This window comes from Capsaspora owczarzaki, assembly GCF_000151315.2.
Source record: "Capsaspora owczarzaki ATCC 30864 unplaced genomic scaffold supercont2.1, whole genome shotgun sequence".
NCBI classification, from domain to species: Eukaryota; class Filasterea; order Ministeriida; family Capsasporidae; genus Capsaspora; species Capsaspora owczarzaki.
This window is the reverse complement of record NW_011887292.1, coordinates 2,221,647-2,249,010: the sequence shown is the minus strand read 5'-3', so window position 1 is coordinate 2,249,010 and position 27,364 is coordinate 2,221,647. Positions and strand designations below refer to the sequence as shown.

The window sequence follows — 27,364 nt, the reverse complement described above, 5'->3', positions numbered from 1 at the left end:
GTGGTCGTTGGTTGGGTTTGAAGGAGCCAGGACTATGATTTTGGCTATCCTGTTGAGGTTGCGTCGATCTACACGTGCTGCTAATGTAGTTGTTGTTGTCGGATGCTAGCCTTTCAATCAGTCGAGTACTGGGCATCAAGTACTGTCTCTATCGATGACCTCGTTGATGTGGTACTGCAGTTTGAGCGCCGGCCCATTCTGAAAATCGCTTTGTCGACGCGTATCTGTTTGAAAAGTGCCGTTTCTGGGCGTTGTTGTGCGACTCTGGATCTCTGGTGTTGATTTTTTATTGTTATTGACACTTTGTGATTGTGCTACGGTCGTTGCGTGGCTTAGTTTTTGAGAAAACCAATTTTCCCGGGATCAGACGATTTCAGTTTTTTTAGTTGCTGGTTTTTATTTTTCTCGTTTGTGTTGATTTTGCCGTCGGTTTCTCACAATCCTCAGCAGCGATCAGAAACAGTACCGCACAGTAATGGACATGCGTTTTATACACATCAGAGGGCATGGACTACTCTACAACCGTCAGAATCACACGAGAAACACTGTCGTCAAATTGTTCAGCGTGAATCTCCACTCGATTCAAGTCTGACCTGCCGCGACGGAGTGTGTAATGATTTCAAAACAATATTTCTACACACCTGCACGGTGAAAGGAGCGCCATATACGAGACAGCGCACTGTGGGTCACCTCAAAAGACGTGCATTGGAAAACGATCGAAATATTTTGGCTCGTTCGGTCGACAGCTCCCAACCAAGGCACGCCTCCCATTTCAGCACTTCCTTGCTTCCTTGATTTAAGCAAGGACTTACGCTCGACCAACCACAGCATCAAATCCGGCCATCACACTCTCGAGGCTCACTCTCGCTTTTATTGTTCCAAGATCATCATGCAGCGGCTGAACGAACTCGCCGTCCACCTGTCACTCCACCCTGAGGCGGCTGCCGGCGCTGCCCCTTCCACGACTGCACACGGCACGTACCACAGCGCTCCTAGTGCCACCAGCAATTCCTGTGAGTTTGCACACCCTGTACTGTCCTTGTTCATGGCGGCAAACTGCCTCGAGCGCTGTGCGGCTGGTCAAAATTGGTTGCTGCCAAACCCGCAACCCCTGATCGATCCGCGTCAGCCACCACGCAAAGGACCGCTCCCCGCTTCCATAACAACGCACAAGCACGGAAGTAGATACAGCTGGTTTTGCAGTGCATTGTCGCATCCAGCGGCGCGATTCACCAGATGGCACAGCCTTGAAGACAAACGGCCGACGGTCGAAGAACGTGATTTTTCGGAACTGCTTTTTTTTTTCTTTTTTTTTTTCTGTCAACGCTCTTGATTCCCTATCTCACTTCCGTTGGCGCCCCTGCGTTTGTTTTGCTGCTTTTGCCCTTGCTTCTGAAACCTCGACACCAGCGACCGTTTCCATTGACCTGCTCAACAAGTTTGTTGGTAAGTTTGTGTCGCTGCTCTGGTGTGGCCAAACAATCGCCCAAAACGCAAATTGCCGGTGCTCAGATTGAAACCAACATGAAACCGCACACACGTGCAAAATCACACCAGCGATGAGCAATGAGACGAAAAGAGGAAAAAAGCAATTGGGGAACACAACGGAAACTCTTGGATTGACTTGAATGGAACACTCTGACACAGACAAGCACAACTTTGCAACCCGCAAGGCAATGTGGGAGCTCCTCAAGGAGCCCCTGTTTGAGCTCGACTACAACATGAGCATCAAGCAGCTCCGTGATTTGACGTTGCGTCGTCTTCAGCGACTGAGCGATCTCGGTTATCCCTACCAGATGCTGGATCCAAAGTAAGTGGTCGTTGTCACACACCACGTTGGTTGGTTGGAGTTGACAAAATGGGCTTAACGTCGGTTTGGATTTTCACAGCTCCACCCCCGAGAGCCAAATGGAGGTCTATGCTCGCACCGATTGCATGTACATGTACGACTGCAACCTGACTGTCAGGGTTGGTGCCCATGTGGTAAGGAAGGAGCAGTGCGCGCTTGCAAAATCGCCATGCGTTGTTGAAAACGGATGTTCCTATTTCGGCTGATTTTCGTTCATTTTGCCTCGCACAGAACCTTTGGGGAGGATCTGTCAGGAATCTCGGCACAGAGTACCATCATGGTACGGTTTGACCTTTCTTCTTTTCTGCTCTGTTAGAAACGTTTCTGAGTCTTGTGCAATCCTCCAAAAACTCACATCCTGTTCTCATCGTTGTCTGTTCTTCACAGAGAAATATCTCAAGGACATTGCGTACAATCGCCTCCCTGGATGCTTTGCCATGACCGAGCTTGGTCACGGTAGCAACGTGAAGGGCCTCGAGACGACCGCCACCTTTGACAAGGCAACCCAGGAATTTATCATCAACACTCCGACCGAATCTGCGCAAAAGTTCTGGATTGGCAACGCCCTGACGGCTCACGCTGCCACCGTCTTTGCCCAGCTGCACATTGGCGGCGTGAATCGCGGTATCCACGCGTTCATTGTTCCGCTGCGTGATGCAAACGGCAAGATTCCCCACAACATTCGGATTGCTGACTGTGGCATGAAGATGGGTTTGAATGGTATGTGAAACTCATCTCGTACTGGCAAGGTGGGTGGTTGCATTTCTGACAGTGTTGCCTTTATTTTTTTGTTTTGTTGGTTGGTTTTTTTTTGCCTTGCAGGCGTGGACAATGGTCGCTTTTGGTTTAACAATGTCCGCATTCCCCGCATGAACATGCTCAATCGCATGGCAAACGTGACTGAGGATGGCGAATACCTCTCCATGATTGAGGACAACGACATGCGTTTTGGCGCCATGGTGGCAGAGCTTGTTGCCGGTCGCGTGTCCATGGTACAGTGCTTTGATCTCAAAATTTTGAGTGTGCACACGCTAGTTGATGACACGAGTGAATGTTGTGCATCTGGTAGATTGGCGGAAGCACCAACCTCGCCAAAGTTGGGCTGACAATTGCTGTTCTGTACTCGATCGCACGCCGTCAATTCGGGTAAAGGCAGCGAGATTGTTTGGTCATTGCCTTGTTTGGTATCTATGGCACGGGTGTTGTCCTCACCATTTTGGTTGACCTTCTCTTTTTCTTTTTTTTTTTCCTTCTTTTTTTGGATCTTGCCCCAAATTTCCACAGCCCTGACGACAGCCCCGAGCGGCCCATCATGGACTACCTGCTCCACCAGCGCCGCCTTGTCCCCGAGATTGCCGGAGTGTATGCCATGAACGCTACCTCGCACTATGTCCGCAACCTCTGGGTCAACCGCAGTGCCGATTTCGATGAGCGCATTCGCCAAATGAAGGAGATTCACATTCTTGCTTCGGGTCTCAAGGCGCTGTCTGGCTGGCAGATGCGCCAGGCGCTGAGCACATGCCGAGAGGCGTGCGGCGGACAAGGATACGCGTCCTGGAACCGCATTCCCGTGCTGATGGCAGACTCGGACGTGTTTATGACCTTTGAAGGCGACAACAATGTTCTCTTGGTCCAGGTGGCCCGCCAGCTCGTCAAAGAATACGCTCGTGCCATGGAGAAGGGACAAGCCGGCATTCCGCAGTTTGCCAAACCGACAGACCGTCTCGCACACATGGCGGGAACTGCCCGCGGCGTGCCACTCTCGGCAGCCAAGCCCGTTGTCTGGGACGCTTCCGCGCAGCGCTTTGTGGAAGTCAACCTCAGCGCCTTTGACAACGGCAGCAAGCACCGCAATGCAGGTCAGGAAGTTTTGATATTCAGCGAGCGAGATGTGTGAGCTGTTGGCTTTTGCTAATCGAACATGTCTCTGTGCAAAACCCAGAATTCCAAATGCGAATCTTTGAAATTCGCGAGTACGATGCCATCAAGCGTCTTATCGCGGCGCTTTCTGCCAAGAAGGCTGCGGGTCACAACGGTAGGTTAACGCGTGAATTTTCAACGTTTCCTTCAGGCGAAACTCGACCCACTCACTGTGCTGATACTCTTCTTTTGATTTGCGCGCAGACGACTCTGCTTGGAACCTTTGCGGTGAACTGGCGGCCGTGTGCGGCCAAGCGTACATTGAACGCTTTGTTCTGACGCGGTTTATCGAGGATATTCAGACCGAGTCGAGTGCGCCCGAGCGTCTGGTTCTCGAGAAGCTGCGTGCTCTGCACGCCATGTGGCGTATTACAACGCAGCCAAGGTGAGAGTCGAGGAGAGATTGATGAGTTGATTGGCGTATTTAGGGCAGTTCGTTTAGCGCCGTTCGTTTTAAGGCGCACTTTTGCTCACGCTGATTGACCAATCCCGTCGTGCGTTGGATTGTTCCCACTCGCGGTTGTAGCTTCTTGGCATACCAGTTCATTCCGCGCCAGGACATTGAGATTATGGCGGATGAAGTCAACGTCATTTTGGCAGAGCTCCGACCTCACTTGGCCAACCTCGTCAAGGCCTTTGGCGTGCCGCAGCACCTACTCCCTGCCATTACTTCCGATTACGTCGCCGCACACTCCTGGGCGGAAACCCTGAAGGCATCCGAGTTCAAGGGCAATGTGTTCCATCTTTAAGCTTTTTCCTGAGTGGGTTTTTCCAGAGTGGTTTTCGGATTTCAACAAGAAGAAAACTTGTTACGCAATGTACTAATACAGCTTATCACTAGAAATACAAACAACACAACACAACATTTTCATCCTGAAATCAGAGCGGCTGTTATGGCGAACCGAAGGATTGGCTATGGATTAAGATGGGTGGAGCAGCGCCACTCGCGCGCTTTTTTCGCGACGGAGGAGTGTCAGGGACGAGCACCACGGCCGCAGGCGTCAATGGCAGGCAAGAAGCCTCCGGTGACCCTGGAGGCGAGGGCGTGCTGGGCACTAGCGTTCGAACGTTGCCTTTGATCGGCGACAATGAAAATGACCTCGGCATCGCAGTGCGTTTTGATGGCGACTGTGAAACAATCGGCTGAGAAGCACGAGAGGGTGTCGAACTCAAGTCGATAAACACTGGCGAGCCCGGGGGTTGACATGCGCTGTTGTTGGCCTGCTTGCTCGGTTGTTGAGCAATGTGAAGCAAGTTGCCCACATTGGCCAGCGGAGCTCTGTTTGCCCGTGCGTGTGGGGGATGGCAACGAGCAAGTGCCGGATGAGCAGGGGACTCGATAGCTACGAACGAAGTGTCGGCGGCGTCAGTCCCCGACGCTGCCAGTTGAGGAGGCGGCGAGCTGGACGATTGTGCTAGCGGTGCAGGTGCAGCTGAGCTGGATCCAACGGGGTTGGGATTGCTATCGTCTCCGTCACTATCCTCGATATCAGACAGTGGAGGGGCCTTTCTCGGACGCGGCATGCCTGACGCAAAGGCATGCGCTAGCGGCTGAAACATGAATGGCGCGGATCTCAAAGGCGCTCGATCTTGCGCATGACCGACACGGGATCTGCGACAGAGAAGCGGAGGAGTGGATTCAAACAGGAATAGCATTGGTCAGCAAGGAACCAAACCAAGGTGCATTCAGAGAGAACGTGTGCGATGCAAACCTTTTGGGCGGAGGATGACGAGCATCGTCATCAAAATCAACATCAAAGTCAAACACCGCGGCACCAGTAGCGGAAGAGGTTTGCTCTGAAGAAGAAGAGCATGGGGCGGAACTATCGCTCATGGAGGGCAATCGAGTTGCTCGAGCGATTGTGCGACGTCCTCGGTGCTGCAGTTTGTGATTGTCGTTATCTTCGCCCTCGCCCTCGCCTTCGTCTTCGTCTTCGTCTTCGTCTTCGTTTTTGTCTTCTACATTGTGCTCATGCTCCAAGAAGGAGGGCGAGTGAGCGGCGTGCCCGCTGCCGTCTTCCTCGTGCTCGTCAGTCTCGTCCGGTATTGGCATCTGATCCGCATACCACTGAGGCTGCTCTCGCGACTCGACGCGAATCTTCCTCAGCACGAGCTTTGTGGCAATCTACCAAGGGCACAGCACGATCAGCTCGGTTGAGACCAGACGAGACAAGACGAAACCGAAACCAAACAAAAAAAACGTTTGGAGTGTGTTGTCCCACGTACTTCCTCAACAATGATGACTCTGAAAACTAACTTGCACATTGGACACGCGTTGTTCACCTGCGAGATAGTGAGGAGAGGAGCGACACGACGGCATCGTGGGGCAACAGCAGCAGGGTGAGTTTGGGCTGGATTTTGACAGGTCTTTTGAAACAAGACAAACTTGCGCGCCAATTTGTTGAAACACTGTCTTGTGGCCTCAAGCAACGCGCAGAGCCCTTCCGCCAAGCCAGGCGACATCATCACGAAAGGATCATGACCGAGTACCACGGTGGTGGAAGCCGTTCACCGGCAGCGCCGCAGGCTGAACGGCAAAGTGTTCAAGGCCAAAAAAAAAAAAAAAAAAAAAAGAGCGCGCTTTTCGTATTTCCATCGTTGCTGCATTACCACACACACACTCCCCCAGCCACGCACACTCCCCTAGCAGGACATCTCAACACACCCACAACCCAAGTACACATACATCAGCCCATGCCTGGATGCAGGGCGCACAGAAGAGGTGCGGGCACGTCGGCAGCCGGCCTCGCTCCGTGAAGGACGACAAGCAGATGACGCACTGCGCGCTTGCTTGGTCCGCGTGCCGCATCTGCTCTTCGTCGATGGCTCGAGCAATCTCCCGACGCCGTCGAGACGACAGGCGCCGCGGCCGGAGGCTGCGCGTGCTCATCCAAGATTGGACGTTGAGTGCTTGTCCAAGACTGGGCTTAAGATTTGGTTTGCACAAAAGTTTTTGAGCTGTATTCTGATTTGGGTTTATGACAAGGTGCACGGCAACGAGCCACACACGAGGGGCAGCAACAGCAAGCATTTCCTGCCAAGTTGTCAAAGGTGAGGAGGACAGGGCGCTGCGCGCGAGCTGCGAATGTGGTTGGATCTGGAGTGCTCGCGCCAAATCGCCGTGTGCTGTCGCACGGTCGCCCCTGCGCTCTCTTCCGCTGCGCTACGCAATGCTGGCGCAAAAGTGGTTTCGAGGTGGAATCTTGGTATGCAAGAATGGGGCTTTGGGGGTATGTGTGGTTTGTCCAAATTGTCGAACACTGTGGTGGAATTGCGGTTTGAGATTTTTTGAACCACCAAGTCGCATCAACGGGCCCGTTGAATCCAGCACGAGGATGTGTTTCTGATGGTGCTTGTAATACGAGTGCGTGAGAGAGGGTGAGTCGGGTTGAGCGTTGTGGAGAGAAGCAGCAACGCTCAAAACATGGAATTGTGCTTTTTTCAACAACACATGCAATTCCACCTGTTCTGCGAAACAGCGCACGATCGCAAGTGCGCCGAACGAGCAGCGTTTGATTTCTGAAGAAAATCAGCACTCACCTTGCGCATGACGTTTGTGCTGTGAGTTGGGACGAGCCGCAGCCAACGATGACACTGCGCTGACAACGCAGCAGCATTTTCCACGAAAAACACACAACAAACGAACAAAAATACCCAAATCATGAAAAAAAAAAAAACCAAAAAAAAGCAGCGAGGCTGGTTAAAAAAAAAAAACCATCGAAAATAAAAATTAAAAAAACTCTCGCTCGCTAGATCTCTACTCGCGGTCTGCTGCTCACGGTGAACTGCCGCACCAGCACTGCCAGCGCGAGGGATGGCTTTGCTCGCTTGCGCAGCCGTCCAATGCGGGACGGACAAAAGCCCCGCAACACATCAAAATCCCGCAAACACAACACAAAAAAACTGCACCAAAGGCGGAAGGTCCAAAATGAAAAAACAACAAAAAACACAAAAATGCTGATTGTTTGTTTTTTTCCACTGCGGCTTGCCATCTTTGGAAACCGCAGTCAACAAACAGGTTTTTCAGGTCAAACTGCCATGGCAGACTGACCTGAAATCGTGCTGCGACCCGCTGGGGGTATTTAAGGCGGCCCGTTTTGGACGAGTTTCAGATCAGTCTTTTAACCTAGTTAAATCCCACCAACCCACCAAAATGTGCGACGAAGAAATCTCTGCCCTTGTCGTTGACAACGGCTCTGGCATGTGCAAGGCCGGCTTTGCCGGTGACGACGCTCCCCGCGCCGTCTTCCCCTCGATCGTCGGTCGCCCGCGTCACCAGGGTGTCATGGTCGGCATGGGTCAGAAGGACTCGTACGTCGGCGATGAGGCTCAGTCCAAGCGTGGTATCCTGACCCTCAAGTACCCCATTGAGCACGGCATCGTCACCAACTGGGACGACATGGAGAAGATCTGGCACCACACCTTCTACAACGAACTCCGTGTTGCCCCCGAGGAGCACCCCGTCCTCCTCACTGAGGCCCCCCTCAACCCCAAGGCCAACCGCGAGAAGATGACCCAGATCATGTTCGAGACCTTCAACACCCCCGCCATGTACGTTGCCATCCAGGCCGTCCTGTCGCTCTACGCTTCGGGCCGCACCACCGGTATCGTCCTCGACTCTGGCGATGGTGTCTCGCACACTGTCCCGATCTATGAGGGTTATGCCCTTCCCCACGCCATCCTCCGTCTCGACCTGGCTGGCCGTGACCTCACTGACTACCTCATGAAGATCCTCACTGAGCGTGGCTACTCTTTCACCACCACTGCCGAGCGTGAAATCGTCCGCGACATCAAGGAGAAGCTCTGCTACGTCGCCCTCGACTTCGAGCAGGAGATGCAGACTGCTGCCTCCTCGTCCTCGATCGAGAAGTCGTACGAGCTTCCCGACGGCCAGGTCATCACCATCGGCAACGAGCGTTTCCGCTGCCCCGAGGCCCTCTTCCAGCCCGCCTTCCTCGGCATGGAGTCTGCTGGCATCCACGAGACCACCTACAACTCGATCATGAAGTGCGACGTCGACATCCGCAAGGACCTCTACGCCAACACTGTCCTCTCTGGCGGCACGACCATGTACGCCGGCATTGCTGACCGCATGCAGAAGGAGATCGCTGCCCTCGCCCCCGCCACCATGAAGATCAAGATCATCGCTCCCCCGGAACGCAAGTACTCCGTCTGGATCGGTGGTTCCATCCTCGCCTCCCTCTCCACCTTCCAACAGATGTGGATCTCCAAGCAGGAGTACGACGAGGCTGGCCCCTCCATCGTCCACCGCAAGTGCTTCTAAGCGCGTTCTCTCCGAGCGCCCTAGTCGCCAACGCTGCCTGATGCGGATTGTGTCTGTTGCTGCGTGATCTTGTACAAAGAAAAAAATATATAAATGAAAAAAACTGAAACTTGGTGTCTTTTCTTAGTTTGAAATGAGTGAAGTGCAATGAAAAGGAAAATCAACGAAAAAAAAAAAACCACTTTAACGATGAACGATGGACTATCATTCAAATGGCATGTGTATTGCTGCATGGATGATTTCGTGTGCGACTTGCTATCAACTGCTCCAATCAAATCAAATCGTGGATATTATATGAATTTCATCCCAACAGACAGCACGGAAAACCCACAAATAACCAAACACTCTCAGTTGCAGCAAACATCACCACCTGCAATGGGTCACTTGGTGCGCGAAAACCGTTTGGGCGGAGCCGGGCGCTCATCCTGCAGAGCCAAGCAAGCACACAGAAAAAAAAGCACAAATAGTTTTGAGCCGAATCAATCTCCCATATCTCATCGTGCGTGGCCCATACCGAAAGGAACGAAACATAGTTGGAGGGGAACAGCCCGCGTCGATTCGTGCTTTCATTCGTGCCTTCGAGCCAGCCGTCTTCATTACTTGGTTGAACTGGTTTGTCGCGTGGCGGTGAGAGATGCGGCACGAGAAAGCAACAAAAATACAACAACACCACCCCCGCAAACGCAAACAAACAAACAAACAATCAAAAGGCACTCACCATCAATAAGCGTTTGGCCCTCGTTGAAGGAAATTTCGCCCTCGTCTTCGCCAACGCAGTCGTACAGTGCAACGGCCCGCCGTCCACCATTCGCTCCACTGGCTGAAGAGGCTGCCGGAGCAGAGGCTCCTCCCGGAGGCCACTTGTTCGAGAGCGCCTTCGGTCCGCTGGCTGCAGCGGCAGGTGCAGGTGCAGGTGAGCCAGTCGACTTGTTTGCAACAGCCTTGGGCGAGCTGGACGAGCTTCCAGGCGTAGGCACGGCCTTGTTGGGCGCCTTGAGCGCAGTGGGTCGATTGCCGGCCGTCGGCGCTGCTGCTGCTGCTGCTGCCGATGCGGCCGGTGGCGGCATGGTGGAAAAGCGAGCAGTCAGAGCGCCCACGCCAGTCGACAGCTGCCCGCTTCCTGCTGCTGCTGCACCTGCTGCACTGTCGCCCGAGCGGGGAATCAGACGTGCTGCCGCGGGCGGCATTGTGGGCAGCCCGGCAGGTCGCGGAACAAGGACTGGGGCCGGAGGCTTGCTGCTCGGCGGCTTTTGCGACAGATTCGGCTTGGGCTTGACTGCTGCAAGCGCCGCAGTTGCAGACGGCGCAGACGGGGCACTGGTTTCTGCCGCCGGCTCCACGGTAGACGCGGCGGCTGGCTTGTTGGACGCGACGACGACGCTGGCCTTCTCGAAAGGCTTGGCGGATGCAGTCGCAGTGGGAGTGGAGGCAGCCGGAGTTGGAGCCGGCTCGCTCGCTGCCGGTGTCTCCTCGGCTTGCTTGGCAGCGGCATCCTCGTTCTCAAAGAACCATTCATAGTTTTCGACGAGCCATTCCACGATTGAGTTCTGGAACTTGATGTCCATAATCGCAGCCATGGACTCTTCCTCGGATCGCATCAGCGAAGGGCCAAAGCAGACACCCAAGTTACTCGCTTGCATCTTGTTGACCTCTGCTTGTTGCGAGACTCTGTGCACGAAGAAAAAAAAATAAGAGTGTGAGCAGAAGTGAGTGCGTGGTCAACAATGACGACAACCAGCGTCGAACGGCAAAAACCACGCCTCCCCTCCACAAACATACTTGTTCAAATGGCGAACCAACGTTTTGAGCAATCCAAAGTTCTCACGAGGCAAGTCATGCACGAGCACATAGATTTGCTGCAAGCGGTCATCGCGATTTTCAATCTCTGTCGTCAGTTCAACACCAAAACAAACGTTGAGTGCTTTTCTCTCCCGCACAATCCAATGCCCTCCGTCTCCAGAGGAAGACAACGTACTGGCAGCCTTGACAAGAGCCTGGTGCATGCCAAAGGTCATCAATGGCTCGGGCAGTTCGCGGAAGAACTGCTTGAGCGCGCTGCACACTGTCTTGATTTCAGCAGACGACTCTTCAACCGAAAACGGCTTGTTATCCTTCTGCAACTGGACGACTTTCTGCACCTTAGATTGGACACCAGGCAAGCGATACAGGCCTTCTTGATCCAAGCCTAGCAGCAACAACCAAGCCAAGTCAGATTCTGTGCAGGACAAGCAAGCCACTTCCCTCTACAACACACTGTCACCACAGGTTGCTTACCATGTGTCTCAATGAAATTGATGCACTGTTGAACAAACTTGCTGCTTCCGCTCGGAGCACCCATCACCGAGACTGGACGGGCTTTGGTGTCGCGCGATGGGACCTTAGAAGAAAGCCGAGAGAGGGACGGGAGAAGAAAGCCGAGAGAGGGATGGGAGAGGAGCCGAGAGAGGGATGGGAGAGGGGTCGCAGCAACAAAGGAAGGAAGGAAAGACCGCAGTGTTGTCCATTCGTCAAGACGGAGACCCAAATATCTAATGCTTGCTGGCCAGGAGCTTGAACAATCATTGTACTACAAGCCAAATCGGAAAGAAAAAGAAAAGACGAGGGTTAGCGTGGATGATTACAACAAAACACTCAAACAAAAAGTCTCGCCGAGACACTCACCGATCTTTCGACACAATCTCAAAGCAAAACCGCCGATCGTTCGAGTCGGGGTTGAAAACGTGGCAATCCGTCACGTCATAGGATTCGGGAGGGTACTGATGCACACACAAGGACCAACAATTAAATCAAAGACACAACACAAGAATTGTCAGCTCCTCGTCATCTCTGCAACATGTGCAGAAAACATCCAAAGCGGATTCTCGCATTCACTCACCGGCTTGCCTTGGACAAACGTCAGAATCATAAACTGACGCGTGGCCTTCACATAGCGGCAAAAATGCTTGGTCCACGAGTAGCCAAGGAGGCCCTTTTTCGAGTCTTGCATAAAGAGATAGCCTTCGTGGAGGTCTGGCGAGGCGTTGATGGCATCATTGACATCGTTCTTTTCGGCGCGTTCGCGGTTCTTGCGCATGAGTTCGGCAATCTTCTCCTTCTGGTCGTCAAAGGTGAAGCGGGTGTTCTGGAGGCGGAGGGCGAGGTTTTGCATGTACGACTCCATCGCATGGAAGGACTCGTACGCCAGGTGGAAGAAGGTGACTTGCGAGTAAATGTACCCAAGAATGCGTTCGACAAACTCAAACTTTTTCTTCTCCTCGAGCTCGTTCAGCTTCTCCACGTACTCGAGCGACGCGTTGTGCATGGCCAGGCGCTCAGCTTCCAACGACACATCGGCTTCCTGCAGCATCTGGTCCTTCTTCTTGGCGGACAGCGTCAGCGTCTTTTCGAGATGTTGGTAGTAGCGTTCGGTCTAGCAAAGCGGTGAGCCAACGAGGCAATCGAAGAACAATAAAAGACCCAAACTCGCCCCCACCTTCGGTCAGAGAGAGAGAGAAAGAAAAAATCAACAACGAGAGAACGTGTGCTGGCAAAGCTTACCTGCTTGTCAAAGCGCTTCTTGCACTCCTTGACAGCATTGACTTCGTTCTTGCGAAACTCTTCCAGCGGCTTGATCAAGGTCAAGTCGGCTTCCTCGCACATAATTTCGCGCTGGTCCTCAAGGCTGCAGAGCAGCTCGCCAAAGGTCGACAGCGCACCACTGATTTGGATTTCGTTGTCTGTTGCCGACTCTGAAACGCGCGCAAAGCTGGCAAGCGAACAAATCGGGAAAAACAAAATCCAAAATTCAAGTTAGGACAAATCTCAATCGACCGACGAGTCAACTTCAATCATCGAGTTCTCGGTGAAACACATAGAAAAGAGGAAAAAAAAAAAAAAAAAAATGAACAAAAAAAAGAAGAAGGGGAAAGAAAAAAAAAACAAAAAAAAAAAAACCAACTCCGAATTTTCAAACATTTTTTGTTCCCAATCCAAATGAACAATAGTTTTGTTGCTCTGCCTGCGGAACGAGGCTCCGAACAACAACCACAACTCTGGTCTGGTCTTCTTCCTGCTTCTTTTGTGTGATGGGTCGTTTGGGAGTTGGGATGACAGTGTTCCTCTCGCCTTTGTTCCTTTGTTCCTTTTTTTTTTTTTTTTTTTTCTCATATTGACGCGAGTGAGGACACCAGAATCGGCCGTCGTCCCTGCTGCACCCATACACACATACACACTTACCTATACAATTCTCTCTTTGTGCGTGTGTGTGTGTCTCTCTCTCTCTTTGCCCTCTCTCACTTTGAGCGCGAGCGGCAGAAAAACAAAACCCCAAAAACCCGACTCAAAAAAGTTGCTCTTCCATTCCCATCCCGTTTGACTCTTTTTTTGCATCCGATCGCCGTCCCCCTCTGCCCCGAAGCGGGCACACATCAAGAGCAGGATGATTCAAGCTCATCATGCGGGGATCTCGGTTGAGCGTCGAGGTTGAGCGTCGAGTGATGAACGGGTGAGCGTACTTGAATCCGTTCAGGACTTCAGCAAATGCGCGGTGGCTGCGCGAGTGCGTGCGGCAGGCATCGACGACCGCCCGCTGCTGCTTGACGAGGCTCTTGATGGCGTCGCTGATGTTGTCCGTCTCGGCTTCGTACTCGCGGATGCGGTTGCGAAAGTACGGCGAGTCCTGCTGACAGTCGCTGAACTCGAGCGTGGTGTGCTGGTCTTGCCCCTCCAGCAGGCCCAGCTGGCTTCCCGGCGATTTCAGCGCTTCAGCAGACGCAGGCGACGACAGTGCCATGGTTTTTGTACCGACGTGGGACGTGGGACGTGGGGGAAAGACGAAAGAAACGAAGGAACGGAGAAGAACAAGAATAAGAGTGAGCATTGTGAATCTGAGCACTTTGCCATTGAGGATGATGGACATGATTCTTCCATGCATCACAACATCTTGCACATTTCGTACGCCTTCTTGCTTTGTGCAGTCCTTTTTTTTTTTTTTTTTTTTCTTGGGTCATGTCGGCACTGGAGGACGCGTTGCTCGATCAGATTGACGGCGCCATGGACGGCGATCCGGACGCCGAGTCGCGTCGTGGCGGGCTTCCCGACGACGAGTGCGACGACGACCGCTGCTGCAAAGGCAACGGAGACGACGCGCCAGGCTTTATTCCAGCATCCCAGGCGCACGAGCGGGTGAGTGATGGACAGAGAGACGGTGAAGCTGTGACGGCAGAACCCTTCCACGACGGATTAACCCCCCCCCTCCCCCCCAAAAAAAACAGCAAACAACAAGAGGGGTTGTTTGATCTGTGTGCTACACTTTGAGCCAAAAGATTGCGGGGAATTGACTGGAGGAGCTGGTTTGAACTGACCCAGAGGTCCGTTGCTGGCAGACTCCGTTCGAGCGCATGCCCACACCGTTCCAGAAGGCCACCGGTCCCAAGGGCGTGCTGGCAGACTATGGCAAGTACAAGGAATACCTCAAAGAGGAGGCCATGATTGAAGCCGCCAAGCGCAAGGAGCTCATGTCGCGGTTGGCCATGACTGGGCGAACACTCGATTCGGTGAGTTGTTGTTGCTGCAGCCAGCGTTGTTGCGTTGCCACGACCAAGCATTGTGCAGCAAGCATGGTATCCTTTGATTGGAGATCTATCGAAAAAAAAAAAAAAAAAAAAGGAATCGCAAAAACCTTGCAGTTGCGTTGCCTGGCTCGGCTCGATGTTAACACGAATCACCGTGTTGTATCTTTGGACTGCTGCAGAGTGGGCACAATGAAGAGGAGCTGGACGAAGACGATTTGCTTGCCGACGACGAGTTCATGAAGTCCTATGCCGAAAAGCGTGTCTTGGAGCTCAAGCAACAGCAACTGGGGCGGTGCGTCTTGCTTGTGCCTTGCGAGATTTTCGTTTCATGGTTTGTTGCGATTCGTTGCTTGTGTGCTCACGTTTTGCTGCACGTTGCTGGCTTTCATGATGTTCCTCGTTTGCAGACCCAAGTTTGGCTTCATTCGTGAAGTGAACGCAGCGCAGTATGTGGATGCAATCGACAAGGAGGACAAGGGCGTGAATGTGGTCATTCATCTTTACGACGCTGTGAGTCCAGTTTTATCGCGGGTCATTGCTTCATCTAGTTTCGCAAAAACAAATGAGGCCCGATTTGTTGCGGTCGAGTCCCCAACGTCAGACCGAAACTTTCCACCAGTCCGAGTGAAAACCTCCCTCTCACACCTTCACCACTCATTTTGCTTTCTTGCTTGTGCAGTACTCGACCCCGTGCCATGTCTTGAATCAAATTCTCGGACTCCTCGCGAAACAACACCCCTATGTCAAGTTCCTCAAGGCTGTTGCGCGCAGTCTGAGCGACAAGTTCACCATCGACACTCTTCCGACCATTCTGGTGTACAAAGGCGGCGAGCTTGTCGGCAACTTTGTGCGCTTGACCGATCGTCTTGGAGACGAGTTTGTATTTGCAGATGTTGAGGAGTTCCTGTCGGTGGAGCGGATTATAGTCCGCGAGCTGGCAGTCCCCGTGGACGAGTCTTCCAAGCGGTCAGTCTCGACTGGCTTTAGCACGAGCCGGTTACAGCGAGGAACTGTCGGACGGGCAAACGACGACGACGACGACGACGATGAATGAGGCGCATGGTTCGGATAGGTTGTTGCTCAAGCATTTTTGTTGTTGGAATTTTGAAGCATTCAAGTTGCAGCATTGCAATGCAGGAGAGGTTAAAAAAAATCTATTCGATTGCTTGATAGATGTAGCACTAACACGATAAACCAACTTGAAACAGTATCCCGCAGACTGGCGGTACTGAACAAGAACGCAAGACGAAAATAACTCGCTGACAAGAAAAGGATATTAAACACTGGCAGGAAAAACAAATATACGGACAAGATAATGATCTCTTGCGAAGAGTCGCAAAGAGGAATAATTACTGGAAGGAGGAGGAGGAGGAGGAGAGAATAGCGATGGCTGGAGACTTGTCTTCGCAGCTTCGACTTTACACAAACTCTGCGGCATCAGGGGTGGCTGGGGTCGTGGTGCCAGAGCCAGAATCGAAGGTGATTTGCACCACTTCCACATCTACCATCGGAGAGGGTGGCAGCGAGTCATCCGCCAATTCCGAACACTTGTCCAGAGTCTCGGCGCGAGAGTCCACGCCCTCGGCCCGCAGGTCGATGCCACTGTCGGCTGCCAGTCGGGTGAGGTTGTGGACGCTGCCAAGCGCATCGTCCGACTTGCAGTCGCTTTCCGAGTGGATGCTGTTGTTGTTGGCGTCGATGCGATACATGTTCTTCTCCATACCAACGCTGCTGGTGCGGTTGGACGAGGCACCACCGCTGTTGTTGTCAAGGTGTCGGGTAACGTCGGAGAACTGGCCAAATGCCACGATACCAGCAATCAGCATCAGGATGTGGACCAGCTCGGGCAAAAACTTCTTGAAGAGCTCGATGTTGGAAGGGGTGGGAGGCAGGTGTGCGTCAAACTCAATCTTTTGCACAAAGTCGACCGTGGCGACGTACACGAGCACTGCTGTCGCAATCACCGTCAGGATGACGGCCGCGTGGATCATGCGCAGCAGGCGGCGCAGCACGTGAACACGGTGGAGCTCCCGGTTGCGCTCGTTGCGTCGCGCTTCACCTTTGCTCGTAATGGCGACTTGGGGCACGACAAAGGCCGCCGCGGTAGCCTCGTAGTTGACGGCAGCACTGGGCATCCCCAGCAGTGCAAGATAGCGCTTCTGGGCCAAGTCCAGCGAGCGGTAGACAGTGATGCCAAAGATACTGCCAAAGAAGGCCCACACGCACAGAATCACAGTGTAGATCATGTAGCGCAGACCCGACAGCGCATAGTACGGGCCCATCAGGTAGGACAGCAGCACCAGCACGTTGGGCACAGTCCAGAGCACAACCAGGCAAATGTAGTACGGGTAGCGGATGAATGACTCCAAGCGCCTCGAGAAGCTTGTTCGCGAGTAGAAGCGAATCCACGACATGTATGTCATGATTCTGTTGCAAAGCAGAAAAGGTGTATTTGTCAAGTGAGAATGGAGACAATCGGGTTTTGTTTTTTCTGAAGCGATGATTTTGTTCGCTTTTTTTTTTTGGGAAGCGTCGTCCTGCTAACAAAGGAAAATCTCATGGAATATCGCCATCCCGTGATGCAGGGTGTGTTTTCATCATCATCATCATTCAAAAACTGGTTTTTAAAAGTCGAGCCCCGAAACGTAAACAAATTAAACCAATTTAAAAACTCTTGCGCGTGCAACGCAATTTAAATTCAAGAGAAAGTTCGGTTGCCACTGAGGCGAGTTCCACGCTCATTGTACAGAGTCACAACAGATACACACAGTTTCACGAGAGTGGAGTACTGTGTGGAGGGTAGCGAAGAGTTGGCTCGGAGTTTTTGATATTTCTTGTGTTTTTTTTTTCCCAATTGTTACAAAGCAACAAGAAAAGAATGTGGATCACGCTCGGTTTGTTTTTTCAAAATAAAAAAAAAACCGGATCACATCATCATTGACTAGATCCAAGATCCACAAAACAGCCACGAAACCAGCTTAACAAATTGGATTTGTCGCTCGCGCAGCCACTTTCGCAGCCGATTCTTCACTTGCCACCCCCCCTCGCATCCTTGCTTTCTCCAAGCGAATCTCCACCAGACAAGACTAGCCACCACACCCCGTTTTCTTGTACGAGGGGGGAAGACGCATCAGGAATGATTCACTCAGTAGATTTTTGGTTTTTTTGTTTTGCGAACGTTGGGGTCGTTTCGATGGAGGTCAGATTCGCAATAGTCAGCCAATAGCTGCAGGCATCTCACACCACAGTTGCATTGCAACGCCAAGTGAAATTGGCTGGGTCCATTCGAGAACCTCCGTCCCAACCAACAAAAAAAAGAAAAAAAAAGAAAAAAAAAGAAAAAAAAAAACCAAACAAAAAAAAAAAAAAAGAAAAAAAAGAAAGCGAGAAACGGCGCCGCCACACACAATCAGCCGAGCCATCAATTTGCTTCGAACAGCAAACGTCAAGATGAAACGCATCACGATTTGTGCATCGACCAAAGCAGAAACGCAGAGCACACGTAATCCAGATTTCAAGATCCAGATCAACATCGATTTGTGATTTTTTGAATGCAAAAAAGAACGGCATTCAAAAAAAGAAAAAAAAAATCAAAAAAGAAAAACAAAAAGGGTTTGCCAATCCAACAAACCCAACAAAAAACAAAAAAACCAACTTACGCTGCAGTCATGGCGGCGTTGGATCCGTTGCAAAAGAGAAGGCCGTCAACCCATTGGGGAGTGATGCCTCCCCAGGTGAGCGGATCGATAAGGCGGGCGCACATGCAGGCGCCAATTACGTTCATGAGGAAGATGAGCACCAGATGGTTATTGCGTGGATCGTACGTGCCGAGTTTGTTTGCGATGCGGACGTAGCACACCAGCGCAGCCGCAAACAGCACTGCAGCTACTGTGCCGTAAATGCCGTGGAAGATGGTGAACGAGGCGCCCATCGAATCGGCATACGTTTCCGTGCAAGTGGGAAAGCCCAGGTACGGGTACCCGCATGTCCCGTTTGGTGGGTCTGACGGAGCCATCGCGAGTGCGTTCAATAAAATTCAACGAGAACTGGGATTGTTGCAGTTGTTCTTAGTGTGCTCCACAGCAGCAGCAATAGCAGCAGAAGAGGTGGGTGGGGAAAGGACGAAGGTTCGATTAAAAAAAAAAAAAAAAAAAACCAAAGCGGAAAAAGACTGAACAAAACGCCAAAAAAACAAAAACACAAAAAAGAAAACATTGGAATTTTGATTTTTTTTGATTATTGTATGATTTTTTTTTGAATAGGGATTGGAACGCGGCGCGGTTTTTGCCGTCGTTGCTGGCAAGCCGACACCTGCGTCAATGACACATAGGAGCGTTCCTGACACCGACCCTTTTGGCTTTGGGTTCCGTGGAGCGGGGGCGGTGCTGGCAATGCCTTGCGAGAGTGCGCGAGCAAACATCTAGATCGCTCCCACAAGACAAAAAATCCTGCGGAGCATTCAGTTGCTGTGTGTGGTCATCAGTTTTGCCGACGGTGCCGACCCGCTCCACCACCCCCCAGCGTGCGTACCAGTCAAGATCACCCGGAGAGTAAGAATAAAATCATCGCAAGGATGGAGAGAAACAAAGAGAGGAGGTACAGCTCTCGAGAAAGACATTGAATTAAACGTAAACTGTAATGAAAACAAAAACAAAATAGTGTTGTTGTATTCCTTCGGCACGTTCCTCCCACGCCCCTGCCTGCTTGCCTGCCTGCTTTGGGGGGACAGGTGCCAGGCCATACCGCAGAGCGTGTCGCACCGAGTTCCTTCTACATGCTCGCGGGTAGGAATCCAAACTCTGCGAGAAGCGCGAAGTGGTCGGACGGGTAATTCTCGCTCGGGAGGCGCGTTGGCGGAAGTGTCTCGGGACCAGGCAATGCAAGCAACTGGATGGGAAGGAGGGTTTCTGCGGTGTGGTGTGGTGGTGAAAAACAGACGGAGGTGCGCGAGAAGCGTTAGTATGCAAAATGACAACAGAGATTGGAATCCGCCGAAATTCACGAGCAAGCAACAACAAAACGGCTTGTGGTGGGCAATGCAGCACTTCACGACACACCCAAACAGCAGCAAATTCCACACAAAAAGCAGAGTCGAAATTACCTGATACAGCACGAGCGAAGGCACCGTACGTGTAAAAAACCGCAGAATACCATGAATCAAACACAACCAAAAACAGCGGAAAACGATGAGTTAGGCAAAGCTCTCGTTGACGAACAACCCAGCAACAGAAACAGCGAGCGTTCAACTGGGACTCTCTGCGTCTTCTCCTTGTGTTGTTCGTTACCCGGAGTGTACCAAAGATAGTCAATCACGCGGGCCACTTCGACTGGCGGCCGAATCTTCCACGTTGTGTAGTCTGGTTCGCCACCTCCGTCCTTGTACAGCGCATACGCACTTTTAAGCGACAAGCGATGGGTATAAGATGAGCCAGAGAACGACACCAAGCCCTGCAGCATACCGACCAGATTATTCCGATCCAACAGATCAGAGCATAGTGATTAGAGCCCCTCCAAAAAACAAACAAACAAACAAATAACAACCACCAGGCCCAAAACAAGAAAAAAAAAAAAACAGTTGCCATTCTCTTCGTAGGCCCAGCACTGTAGCATACCTTCTCAAGCAGCTCATACACCGGACCGGTGGGTTCCGTATTCATGTCGCTCGAGATGACCATCGGGATGCGTGGGAACTGTGCTTGGAGTTTTGCCAACACGTCCAATACCGCCGACACTTCCTTGACCCGCGTTGCCTCAAACTCGTCTTTCGCCTTCAGATGTGTGTTAAGCACGGCAAAGAGGCCCTCGCGCGACACAATCCCGTCCGCGTTCGGCGCGACTCCTGCGGGCTTGAACACGGTCAAGATGGCCACTTGCGACACGTCCTTGTCGTCAATCACTTTACGGTATTCGAGGTCTTGCCGAATGTGCACCTCGAATCTAGCGAGCGTTACCAGAAGCAGCGTGTCAACGCCAGTTAGTACCAATGCTAGTTAGTACCAAAACGCCAGCTTGTATGACAAAAGAACAGCTCGAAATGCACCAGTCAAATGTTCTGCGAATTTACTTTGACCGCTTGAAGAAGGTCGCGCAGCCGTCTGCCTTGCCGTCGTCGCGCTTTGGCTTGAAAATGCCAGTGTAGCCATGCTGGGCAAGCTCGGATTCGAAAAAGTCATCAAAGTGGTCCACTTCCTGTGTTTGAAAAGGATGGGGTCAACGAGTGAGCTCGCATCAGCCTTGTTGTGCGAATCAATGGCTCAATCGACTTCTACGACGACTGTACACCTGGCGGGCGCCAAAGCAAACACACAACCAATGCACAAACCTGCAGACATGCAATGTCGGGATCATGCGCAAGGATCTCTTGGAGCAGCAGGGCTGAGCGGTGCGGCCAGGACAGCAGCCGCTTCTCGACCAGCGGGAACGCGTCCGACAGCCCGTCGGCCAGCGTGTTGAACTGCAAGATGCGAACACGCCGTGGCATGTCAGCACTGGCTGGTGTGGTAGAGGCGGCGAACGCGGGGCGCATCACACGCGGAATGATGTGAGCTGCCATTCGATGTCGTCCGTTTTCGGTGCAAGAACTACTTTGTACTATCCCGATCATTAAATTTCGACCCCCCCTCTTTTTTTCACTTTTTCGCCCTCCCTGGGACCTGTGTTGCTTTCCGTCTCGCCCGCGGAATGTTCATTCATGGTACGGTGTACCGAACGTCTGATGAACACCGGGAGCGGGGGTTGTGAGTCATATCAGAGCAGCAGCGAGCAAAATAAAAAATATAAGGAAACTCAAAAAATTCACTTTTCCCGCCCAAATTTTGGTTTGGGTTCAGTCTTTTTGTGCGCATGACTCGCACACGCAGTCAGTCCACGTCCCGCGTGGCTCCCAGACAGCCCCCGGTATGGCTGCGTCCAACTTCACCAAAAAGACCGCTGCCCGTGCTGGACAAGATGCCCAGGGAGGTCGTCCGCGGTCAAGTGCTCGCGTTGCGAAATGCTGGCCTCTCCTACAACAAGATCGCCACCCAGCTTCACCTCCCACGTTCTACAGTGATCAGCATCACCCAACGTTTCTCGGGAAGGGCGACGACGAGCGACAGCCCCCGCCCCGGTCGCCCCAGCAAGCTCAAGTCATTTCACCGCAACAACATTGTAGCACAGATCCTCCTCGATGAGTCCGACACCGCACCCGAAGTGGCCGCCACTATGCGCACATTGTCCAAAGTTCGTGTCTCTCCATGCACGATAAGAAGGGTGCTGCATGGTGCAGGACTTGTCAACGGAGCGAAGGTCAAAAAAGCCCTCTTGAAAGAGACACACAAAGAGCGACGCTTGGCCTTTGCACTCGCTCATCAGCATTGGACCGTCGATGACTGGCTGAGGGTCGTCTTCTCCGACGAGACTGCTCTCTATCTCTACAGGAACAACAACGGTGGTCGTGTATGGCGTCTGGTTGGCGAAACGTTGACCGATCGATGCGTGCAGGGCACGGTCAAGTTCGGCGGTGGCCATATCAATGTTTGGGGCGCCATCTCTCGTTTCGGAATTTCGCTTTTCTGCGAGGTCGGCGACGTCATGAACGGCGACACCTACCTCTCAGTTTTGGAGAGCGAGTTGCTAGCAAGCATTCGCGTGTGGAACAACAAAAACGAGATGATTTTCATGCATGACAATGCCCCTTGTCACAAAAGAAAAGATGTGGCGAAGTGGTTCGAAACCAATCAGATCACCGTCCTGGACTGGCCTGCGAACTCTCCCGACCTCAACCCCATCGAAAATGCGTGGAACATGGTCAAGAACAAGATCTACCAGGAGAGGGAGATCAAGAGCAAGGCCGCGTTGTGGGAACGCTTCCAAGCGGTCTACGAAGAAGTGCTCACGCCAGAGGTCTGCCGCGATCTCATTTCATCGATGCCGCGCCGCATTCAAGCTGTGATAGATGCCAATGGTGGTTATACCAAGTACTGAAGTGGAGCGAAGGCGCTGCGACACGTTGTTTGTGTGCCATGTAATGCTTTGTGAAAATTGGGCAAAAAAGCCGCTCTTTTTCTGTTTTTTTGAGTTTTCATTTTTGTCTGTTCTCGCTTCGAATCTTAACTCCCAGCCCGCTGCTTCACTTCTAAAATGTGTCTGGTACACTGTACCATGAATGAACATTCCGCGGGCGAGACGGAAAGCAACACAGGTCCCAGGGAGGGCGAAAAAGTGAAAAAAAGAGGGGGGGTCGAAATTTAATGATCGGGATAGTATATGGAATGAACCGCAGCAAAAAACCAAGTACAAGAAATCTCAAGTGTAATGTCATGAAACGCAAAAAAGAAAACACCAAGTACAGAGAATTATCACACAAACGACCAAAAACAAACAAACAAACAAACAACAGCCTATCCATCACTCAAACCTGAAGAAGCTTAAACACGAGTGCCATCGAGGTCGGGGTCCGATGATGCGGGACTCAACTCGGGGGCATCGGGTGCGGCAGGGCCAGCTGGCGTTTGAGGATCCGAATCCCGTGTGGCGATCGCAAACGAATTGCGATTGTTGTCGCCGCCATCGGACTCGATTGACGACTGCCCAAACCTGCTACGCTCCGACTGCAGCGCAACAGCCATGCTCTGGCGGTTGTTTGAGCCGTACATTGAGTTGATGTAGTTGGCAGCACGCGGACTGGGACTGCGGCGCATAGACTTCTCGCCGTTGGGAGCCGCCAGCGATCCGTTGGCTGGCGCGGCCGACTGCGCAGGCGCGGCTGAAGGTTGGGAAGCCAGCACCGTCCCAAACATGTTTGCTTGCAGGGCGGCACTACGGGCAGAGGACGCAGAAGTCGTCGAAGTCGCAGGAGCGGGAGCCAAAGCAACAGCAGAGCTCGAGTCCATGGCAGCCAAAAACGACTGTGCACGATTCACCTCTCCTCGCTTTTTGGGTCGTGCGTTGGTCGGGGACGCAGAGGGAGCGGCGCTGACAACATCGGGCACAACGTCACTATCACTCTCGGCGGATGCGGATGGTTCACGCGTGTGGGTGTCGGCTTGGGCGGCTTCTGCTACAACGGCAGCAAGGTCTGCACGCGAGCCGGAAGGGCTGGTGAAGGCCAGCAATGTGGGATCGTCCATCAGAGACGAGGAGCGATTGTTCGTCGTCGTCGTCGTCGTCGTCGTCGTCGTCGTCGTTCCTTCAGTTGGACTGGTTGGGCTGGATGGACTGGACAAGTCTGGGAGAGACGTCACGTGCTCGACACGTCGAGGAGCAAGGGGTGACGGTGTTGGTGATAGACCAATGTCATTCGGATCGAGAAGGGACGAGACGGGCCGGCTGCCGCTTTCAGACGAGTTGACGCTGTGCGTGCTGCTCTGGCGGTTGTGTCGTAGCTGGTCCACTTCCAGCGTGAGGTTGGCAGGCTCGGAGGCAATCTTTTCAATCACCACGCCAGGAACCTGTGTTAAAAAAAAAATGGGAGAAAAAAAATGATGAGAAATCTTGCCACAAATGACAACAACAAATCGCACCCTCAAAAACGAAAAGAACAAACCACTCGCCACGGCGTGCGTCATACCTGGAATAGAATGTTATAATGTTCAATCAAGGTCTTGACCACATCCACGGCCGCGAGCTGCTCTTCCATGTCGCCCATGTCGACGTTGGCAGCCTTGATCGTCTTACCGCTGTGCAAAATGTTCGGGCCCAACACGACGGCCAGATTGCCGGCATCCATCCGATTTCCGGCGGTTTGTGTGCCATCGCCCTGCACAAACTGCTCCGAGTTGGCCTCGATGCGCGACAGACATTTGAGCAGCGCCTCAAGAGTTGAGCGGCTGCTGACAGGAAGCAGCAAACAGAGCAGCTGAAGCACGCGCGGCCGGATAGTGTGAGGGTCAAATCGTTTGGTAGCAAGGAAGGCTGGATACAGCTCCGAGGTCAAAAGCGGCTGCGCAAGCTCGCGGAAGAATTGTTTCAGCACTCCTGCAACGTCGTGGGCAGAATAGTCACCGAGCTTGACAGGGGTGCCGTGTGTAAACTCTTCCCTGAGTTCCTTCATACGGCGTGCCGAACCAGAAATGCGGAAAATACCACTCAAACTCGTGCCTGTACACCACACGCACAAAAGCGCAACAAGAAATCAGAGTGAGAACCAACTCTTGCGAAAGCAAGAAGAGGAAGCAACAAAAAAAAAGCGAATCAGACACTGCCTTTGGTCACGTACCTTCGGCATCCAAGTGTTGAATACACGACTGCACAATCATCGGAACGTTTGGGCTGACAAGCGAAGTGCGGAAGTGGTAAACATCGTGCTCGAGCAGCTTGTCGAGACTGACGCCAAACACGGAAAAGCCACCGGACGAAGGAGCGGGCGAGTTGGACGAGCTGGACGTCGCGGTGACGGGCAAGGACGTTGACGCCGAGGGCGCCGACGGCTGGGTTTCAACCTTGCTGGACTTTCTCAACGGCGAGTTGTTGAATCCGTCCATCACGGCCGAGACTGCGTGCTTGATGGAGGCTTGGGGGTCGAAATGGTGCTTTTTGCCGCCGGCTCCCTTCGGGACGCGGATGGTGGTGTTAAGATAGTCGCCGAGAACGTACGCCACGTGCTTTTTGCACACGGACAACTCGTGCGCAGATAACTTGCTAACATGGACAGACTTGTACGTTTCAATCAACGCGCCATCTCCGTCCAGATACTGCCACACGCGTGTCACATCGCGGCGCGGTTCTACCGAGTGGCCACTGAAGCGCGAGTGCGAGTGGCGCGTGCGGGCCGACGGCTCCACAACAACATCATCCGTGCTCGCGTTGAATACGCTGTTTCGCGGAGATGATTGCGACAGCCCGCCAAAGTTGGTCGAGTACCGAGCCGAGTCGTCCATCGATCGCCGCCGTTTGTAAGCTGCACTGTTCGGAGAGGGCGCTCCGTTGAGGGCTTCGGATTCTGACGAACGTGACGGCGTTGATTCTTTGTCCTTGCCGCCCACAATCTTGCTCCACAGCCGTTGCGTTTGTTGACCGAGGGTGGAAAACTTTCTGCTACTCTACTCGAAGAGCCCGCTCCCGCTCCCTCTCCTCCGGCGCCGGCCGACAGCGGCAGCGTGGCAAACGACGAGGACGGCGATGTTTGCTGGGATGGCCGCCGCAGGCTGGTGGTGTTGGAGGTGGGGGCGACAGCCAGTGTTTCGGTGCTGGATGCCGCCGCAATGACGCCATTGGCGTTCGACGAGGAATCCAGCGGGGTCAAGAACGAGGAGGCAGAAGACGGGGCGGAGAGTCCAGCGTCCCCGGGACCGCCTGGCGACGAGGTGCGCATGCCAAGCATCTCCTTGACAGAGTCGGTAATGTTGGTCAGCGAGTTGGAGATGGATTTTCGACGCGCATTGTTGGCGACCGGTGGCGGCCCCAGCGAGCCTCCAAGATCTGTCAATTGGTTGTTGGATGTCGAGTGAAGAGGAGAGGCAGAGTTGCCACCATCCGAGCCGAAATTCTGAGACGACGAGTGGATGGTCGATAGTGGCGAAGGCGAGAAGGAATGGGACATGGAGGCCGACGCTGAAGACCGTCGACTCCGTCGCTTGGCAGTGGCTGACTTGGCAGTCACCGCAGCTGCCGCAGCCGTGGCTTCTGCAGTAGTGGAGCTGCCGTTGCTGTCCGACGCCGTCGAGCTGACCTGGGCGCCACCACTCGCGGGAGCGAACGAGCTGCTAATGTCTGAGGAAAGGCGGGAGGGTCCGACGGCGGCCCGCACAGTTAGGGGCGAGTCGGTGAGCGCAATATCCATGGACGAGCTCTTTTTCATCGCAAGGGCTTTCCGCTCGAGGCTTGCAATGGACGATGCCGACGATGACAGCGGCGACTCGAGCGCGGCGTCCTGCTCTGCCAGGTTGGACGAGCTGCCGGACGCCGAATGCGATGCCGACGCCGACGAAGACGCGGAACGACCGTGCGAGATGAGCTGCATGTCGGCAACGGGGCTCGGGCTTGCAGGGACGCTTGTGGCCGACATGGAGGTGCGCAACCGGAGCGTCGTTTCGACGTTGCTTCCCGTGTCTGGCTCCATCCCCACACACACACACACAAGAAGAAGAAGACGAAAGAGCTACCGCGCGGCGCAATCACACGAAAACCACGGGGCGTCTATGCAGTTGGATGGGAGTGATGGACGATGAAGAAGAAGAAGAAGAAGAAAAAAAGGCGAAACGAAGCAGCGACAGAAGTTGCGCTGGTCCCGATGCCCCGAGGGATCTGTCCAAAGGCAAGCAAGCGATCAAGACAAGGTTAGAGACACGAAATCCAACAGAAACAAGCAACGAATGCCAATGCAAAAAGGAAACACGCACACACACTCGTTCACAAAAAAAAAAAAAAAAAAAAAAAAAAAAATCCGCTCTTCATTTTCATTTTCATTTCATTTTGGCTTTTTTTTTTTTTTTAAAAGTGATTGATTTCTGCAATGCTGCTTCTTTTGCCAAAGTCACCGTTGAGACGTGGCATCACGCTTGACCTGGGGGACGCTATCAATACTTGGGCACACTGCTGTGGCCTGCATGTCGGGAGCACCTCATCGCACTTCCCCCCACTCCCCCTGACTCCCTCTGCTCGAGGCAATGAATGCCGGCAGGTTTTTTTTTTTTTTTTTTTGTTTTCGCTTCCAATTCACATTCTCTGCGCTTTTCGTGTTGGGGCGAGCTGCCCAAACCCCTCACTCGCCCATCGGTCGTGCACAGTAACGCGTTTGGGATATCGTCATGCACCAGTGCTGCGCCGACCACCCGTTTG

The 27,364-nt window shown here is 52.9% G+C and overlaps 8 protein-coding genes across 8 annotated transcripts; 3 read left to right on the top strand and 5 right to left on the bottom strand.

The window, feature by feature from the left end:
- Nucleotides 1-871: 871 nt before the first annotated feature.
- CAOG_00694 (acyl-coenzyme A oxidase 3) lies at nt 872-4,632 on the top strand. Its single transcript, XM_004365508.2, has 12 exons — nt 872-1,013; nt 1,411-1,446; nt 1,648-1,810; nt 1,890-1,983; nt 2,081-2,129; nt 2,237-2,569; nt 2,672-2,841; nt 2,919-2,995; nt 3,134-3,708; nt 3,792-3,884; nt 3,974-4,154; nt 4,296-4,632. The coding sequence occupies exons 1-12, from the start codon at nt 890-892 to the stop codon at nt 4,516-4,518; spliced, it is 2,118 nt and encodes a 705-aa protein (XP_004365565.1). The 5' UTR covers nt 872-889; the 3' UTR covers nt 4,519-4,632.
- On the bottom strand, nt 4,580-6,707 carry CAOG_00693 (hypothetical protein). Its single transcript, XM_004365507.2, has 4 exons — nt 6,456-6,707; nt 5,996-6,052; nt 5,482-5,894; nt 4,580-5,381 (listed from the first exon to the last, which is right to left on the bottom strand). The coding sequence occupies exons 1-4, from the start codon at nt 6,657-6,659 to the stop codon at nt 4,661-4,663; spliced, it is 1,395 nt and encodes a 464-aa protein (XP_004365564.1). The 5' UTR covers nt 6,660-6,707; the 3' UTR covers nt 4,580-4,660.
- Nucleotides 6,708-7,894: 1,187 nt separating this feature from the next.
- On the top strand, nt 7,895-9,162 carry CAOG_00692 (actin). Its single transcript, XM_004365506.2, has one exon. The coding sequence runs from the start codon at nt 7,923-7,925 to the stop codon at nt 9,051-9,053; it is 1,131 nt and encodes a 376-aa protein (XP_004365563.1). The 5' UTR covers nt 7,895-7,922; the 3' UTR covers nt 9,054-9,162.
- Nucleotides 9,163-9,433: 271 nt separating this feature from the next.
- On the bottom strand, nt 9,434-13,824 carry CAOG_00691 (rho GTPase activating protein 10; the record flags this gene model as incomplete). Its single annotated transcript, XM_004365505.2, has 11 exons — nt 9,434-9,478; nt 9,568-9,662; nt 9,772-10,721; nt 10,833-10,938; nt 11,029-11,238; nt 11,328-11,430; nt 11,574-11,619; nt 11,715-11,809; nt 11,929-12,462; nt 12,591-12,798; nt 13,547-13,824. 11 exons carry the CDS (start codon nt 13,822-13,824, stop codon nt 9,434-9,436), a joined length of 2,670 nt encoding a protein of 889 aa, XP_004365562.2.
- Nucleotides 13,825-14,011: 187 nt separating this feature from the next.
- CAOG_00690 (hypothetical protein) lies at nt 14,012-15,851 on the top strand. The gene is made up of 5 exons (XM_004365504.2): nt 14,012-14,216; nt 14,417-14,587; nt 14,785-14,897; nt 15,013-15,115; nt 15,285-15,851. The coding sequence occupies exons 1-5, from the start codon at nt 14,040-14,042 to the stop codon at nt 15,657-15,659; spliced, it is 939 nt and encodes a 312-aa protein (XP_004365561.1). The 5' UTR covers nt 14,012-14,039; the 3' UTR covers nt 15,660-15,851.
- On the bottom strand, nt 15,745-18,761 carry CAOG_08436 (hypothetical protein). The gene is made up of 2 exons (XM_011271705.1): nt 18,265-18,761; nt 15,745-17,032 (listed from the first exon to the last, which is right to left on the bottom strand). The coding sequence occupies exons 1-2, from the start codon at nt 18,618-18,620 to the stop codon at nt 16,024-16,026; spliced, it is 1,365 nt and encodes a 454-aa protein (XP_011270007.1). The 5' UTR covers nt 18,621-18,761; the 3' UTR covers nt 15,745-16,023.
- A 450-nt stretch (nt 18,762-19,211) lies between these two features.
- Nucleotides 19,212-21,192, bottom strand: CAOG_00687 (hypothetical protein). Its single transcript, XM_004365501.2, has 5 exons — nt 20,928-21,192; nt 20,670-20,794; nt 20,218-20,542; nt 19,891-20,053; nt 19,212-19,512 (listed from the first exon to the last, which is right to left on the bottom strand). Exons 1-5 carry the CDS (start codon nt 21,156-21,158, stop codon nt 19,376-19,378), a joined length of 981 nt encoding a protein of 326 aa, XP_004365558.1. The 5' UTR covers nt 21,159-21,192; the 3' UTR covers nt 19,212-19,375.
- A 1,821-nt stretch (nt 21,193-23,013) lies between these two features.
- On the bottom strand, nt 23,014-26,645 carry CAOG_00686 (hypothetical protein; the record flags this gene model as incomplete). The annotated part of the gene is made up of 4 exons (XM_004365500.2): nt 23,014-24,036; nt 24,156-24,685; nt 24,804-25,526; nt 25,631-26,645. 4 exons carry the CDS (start codon nt 26,643-26,645, stop codon nt 23,014-23,016), a joined length of 3,291 nt encoding a protein of 1,096 aa, XP_004365557.2.
- Nucleotides 26,646-27,364: the final 719 nt, after the last annotated feature.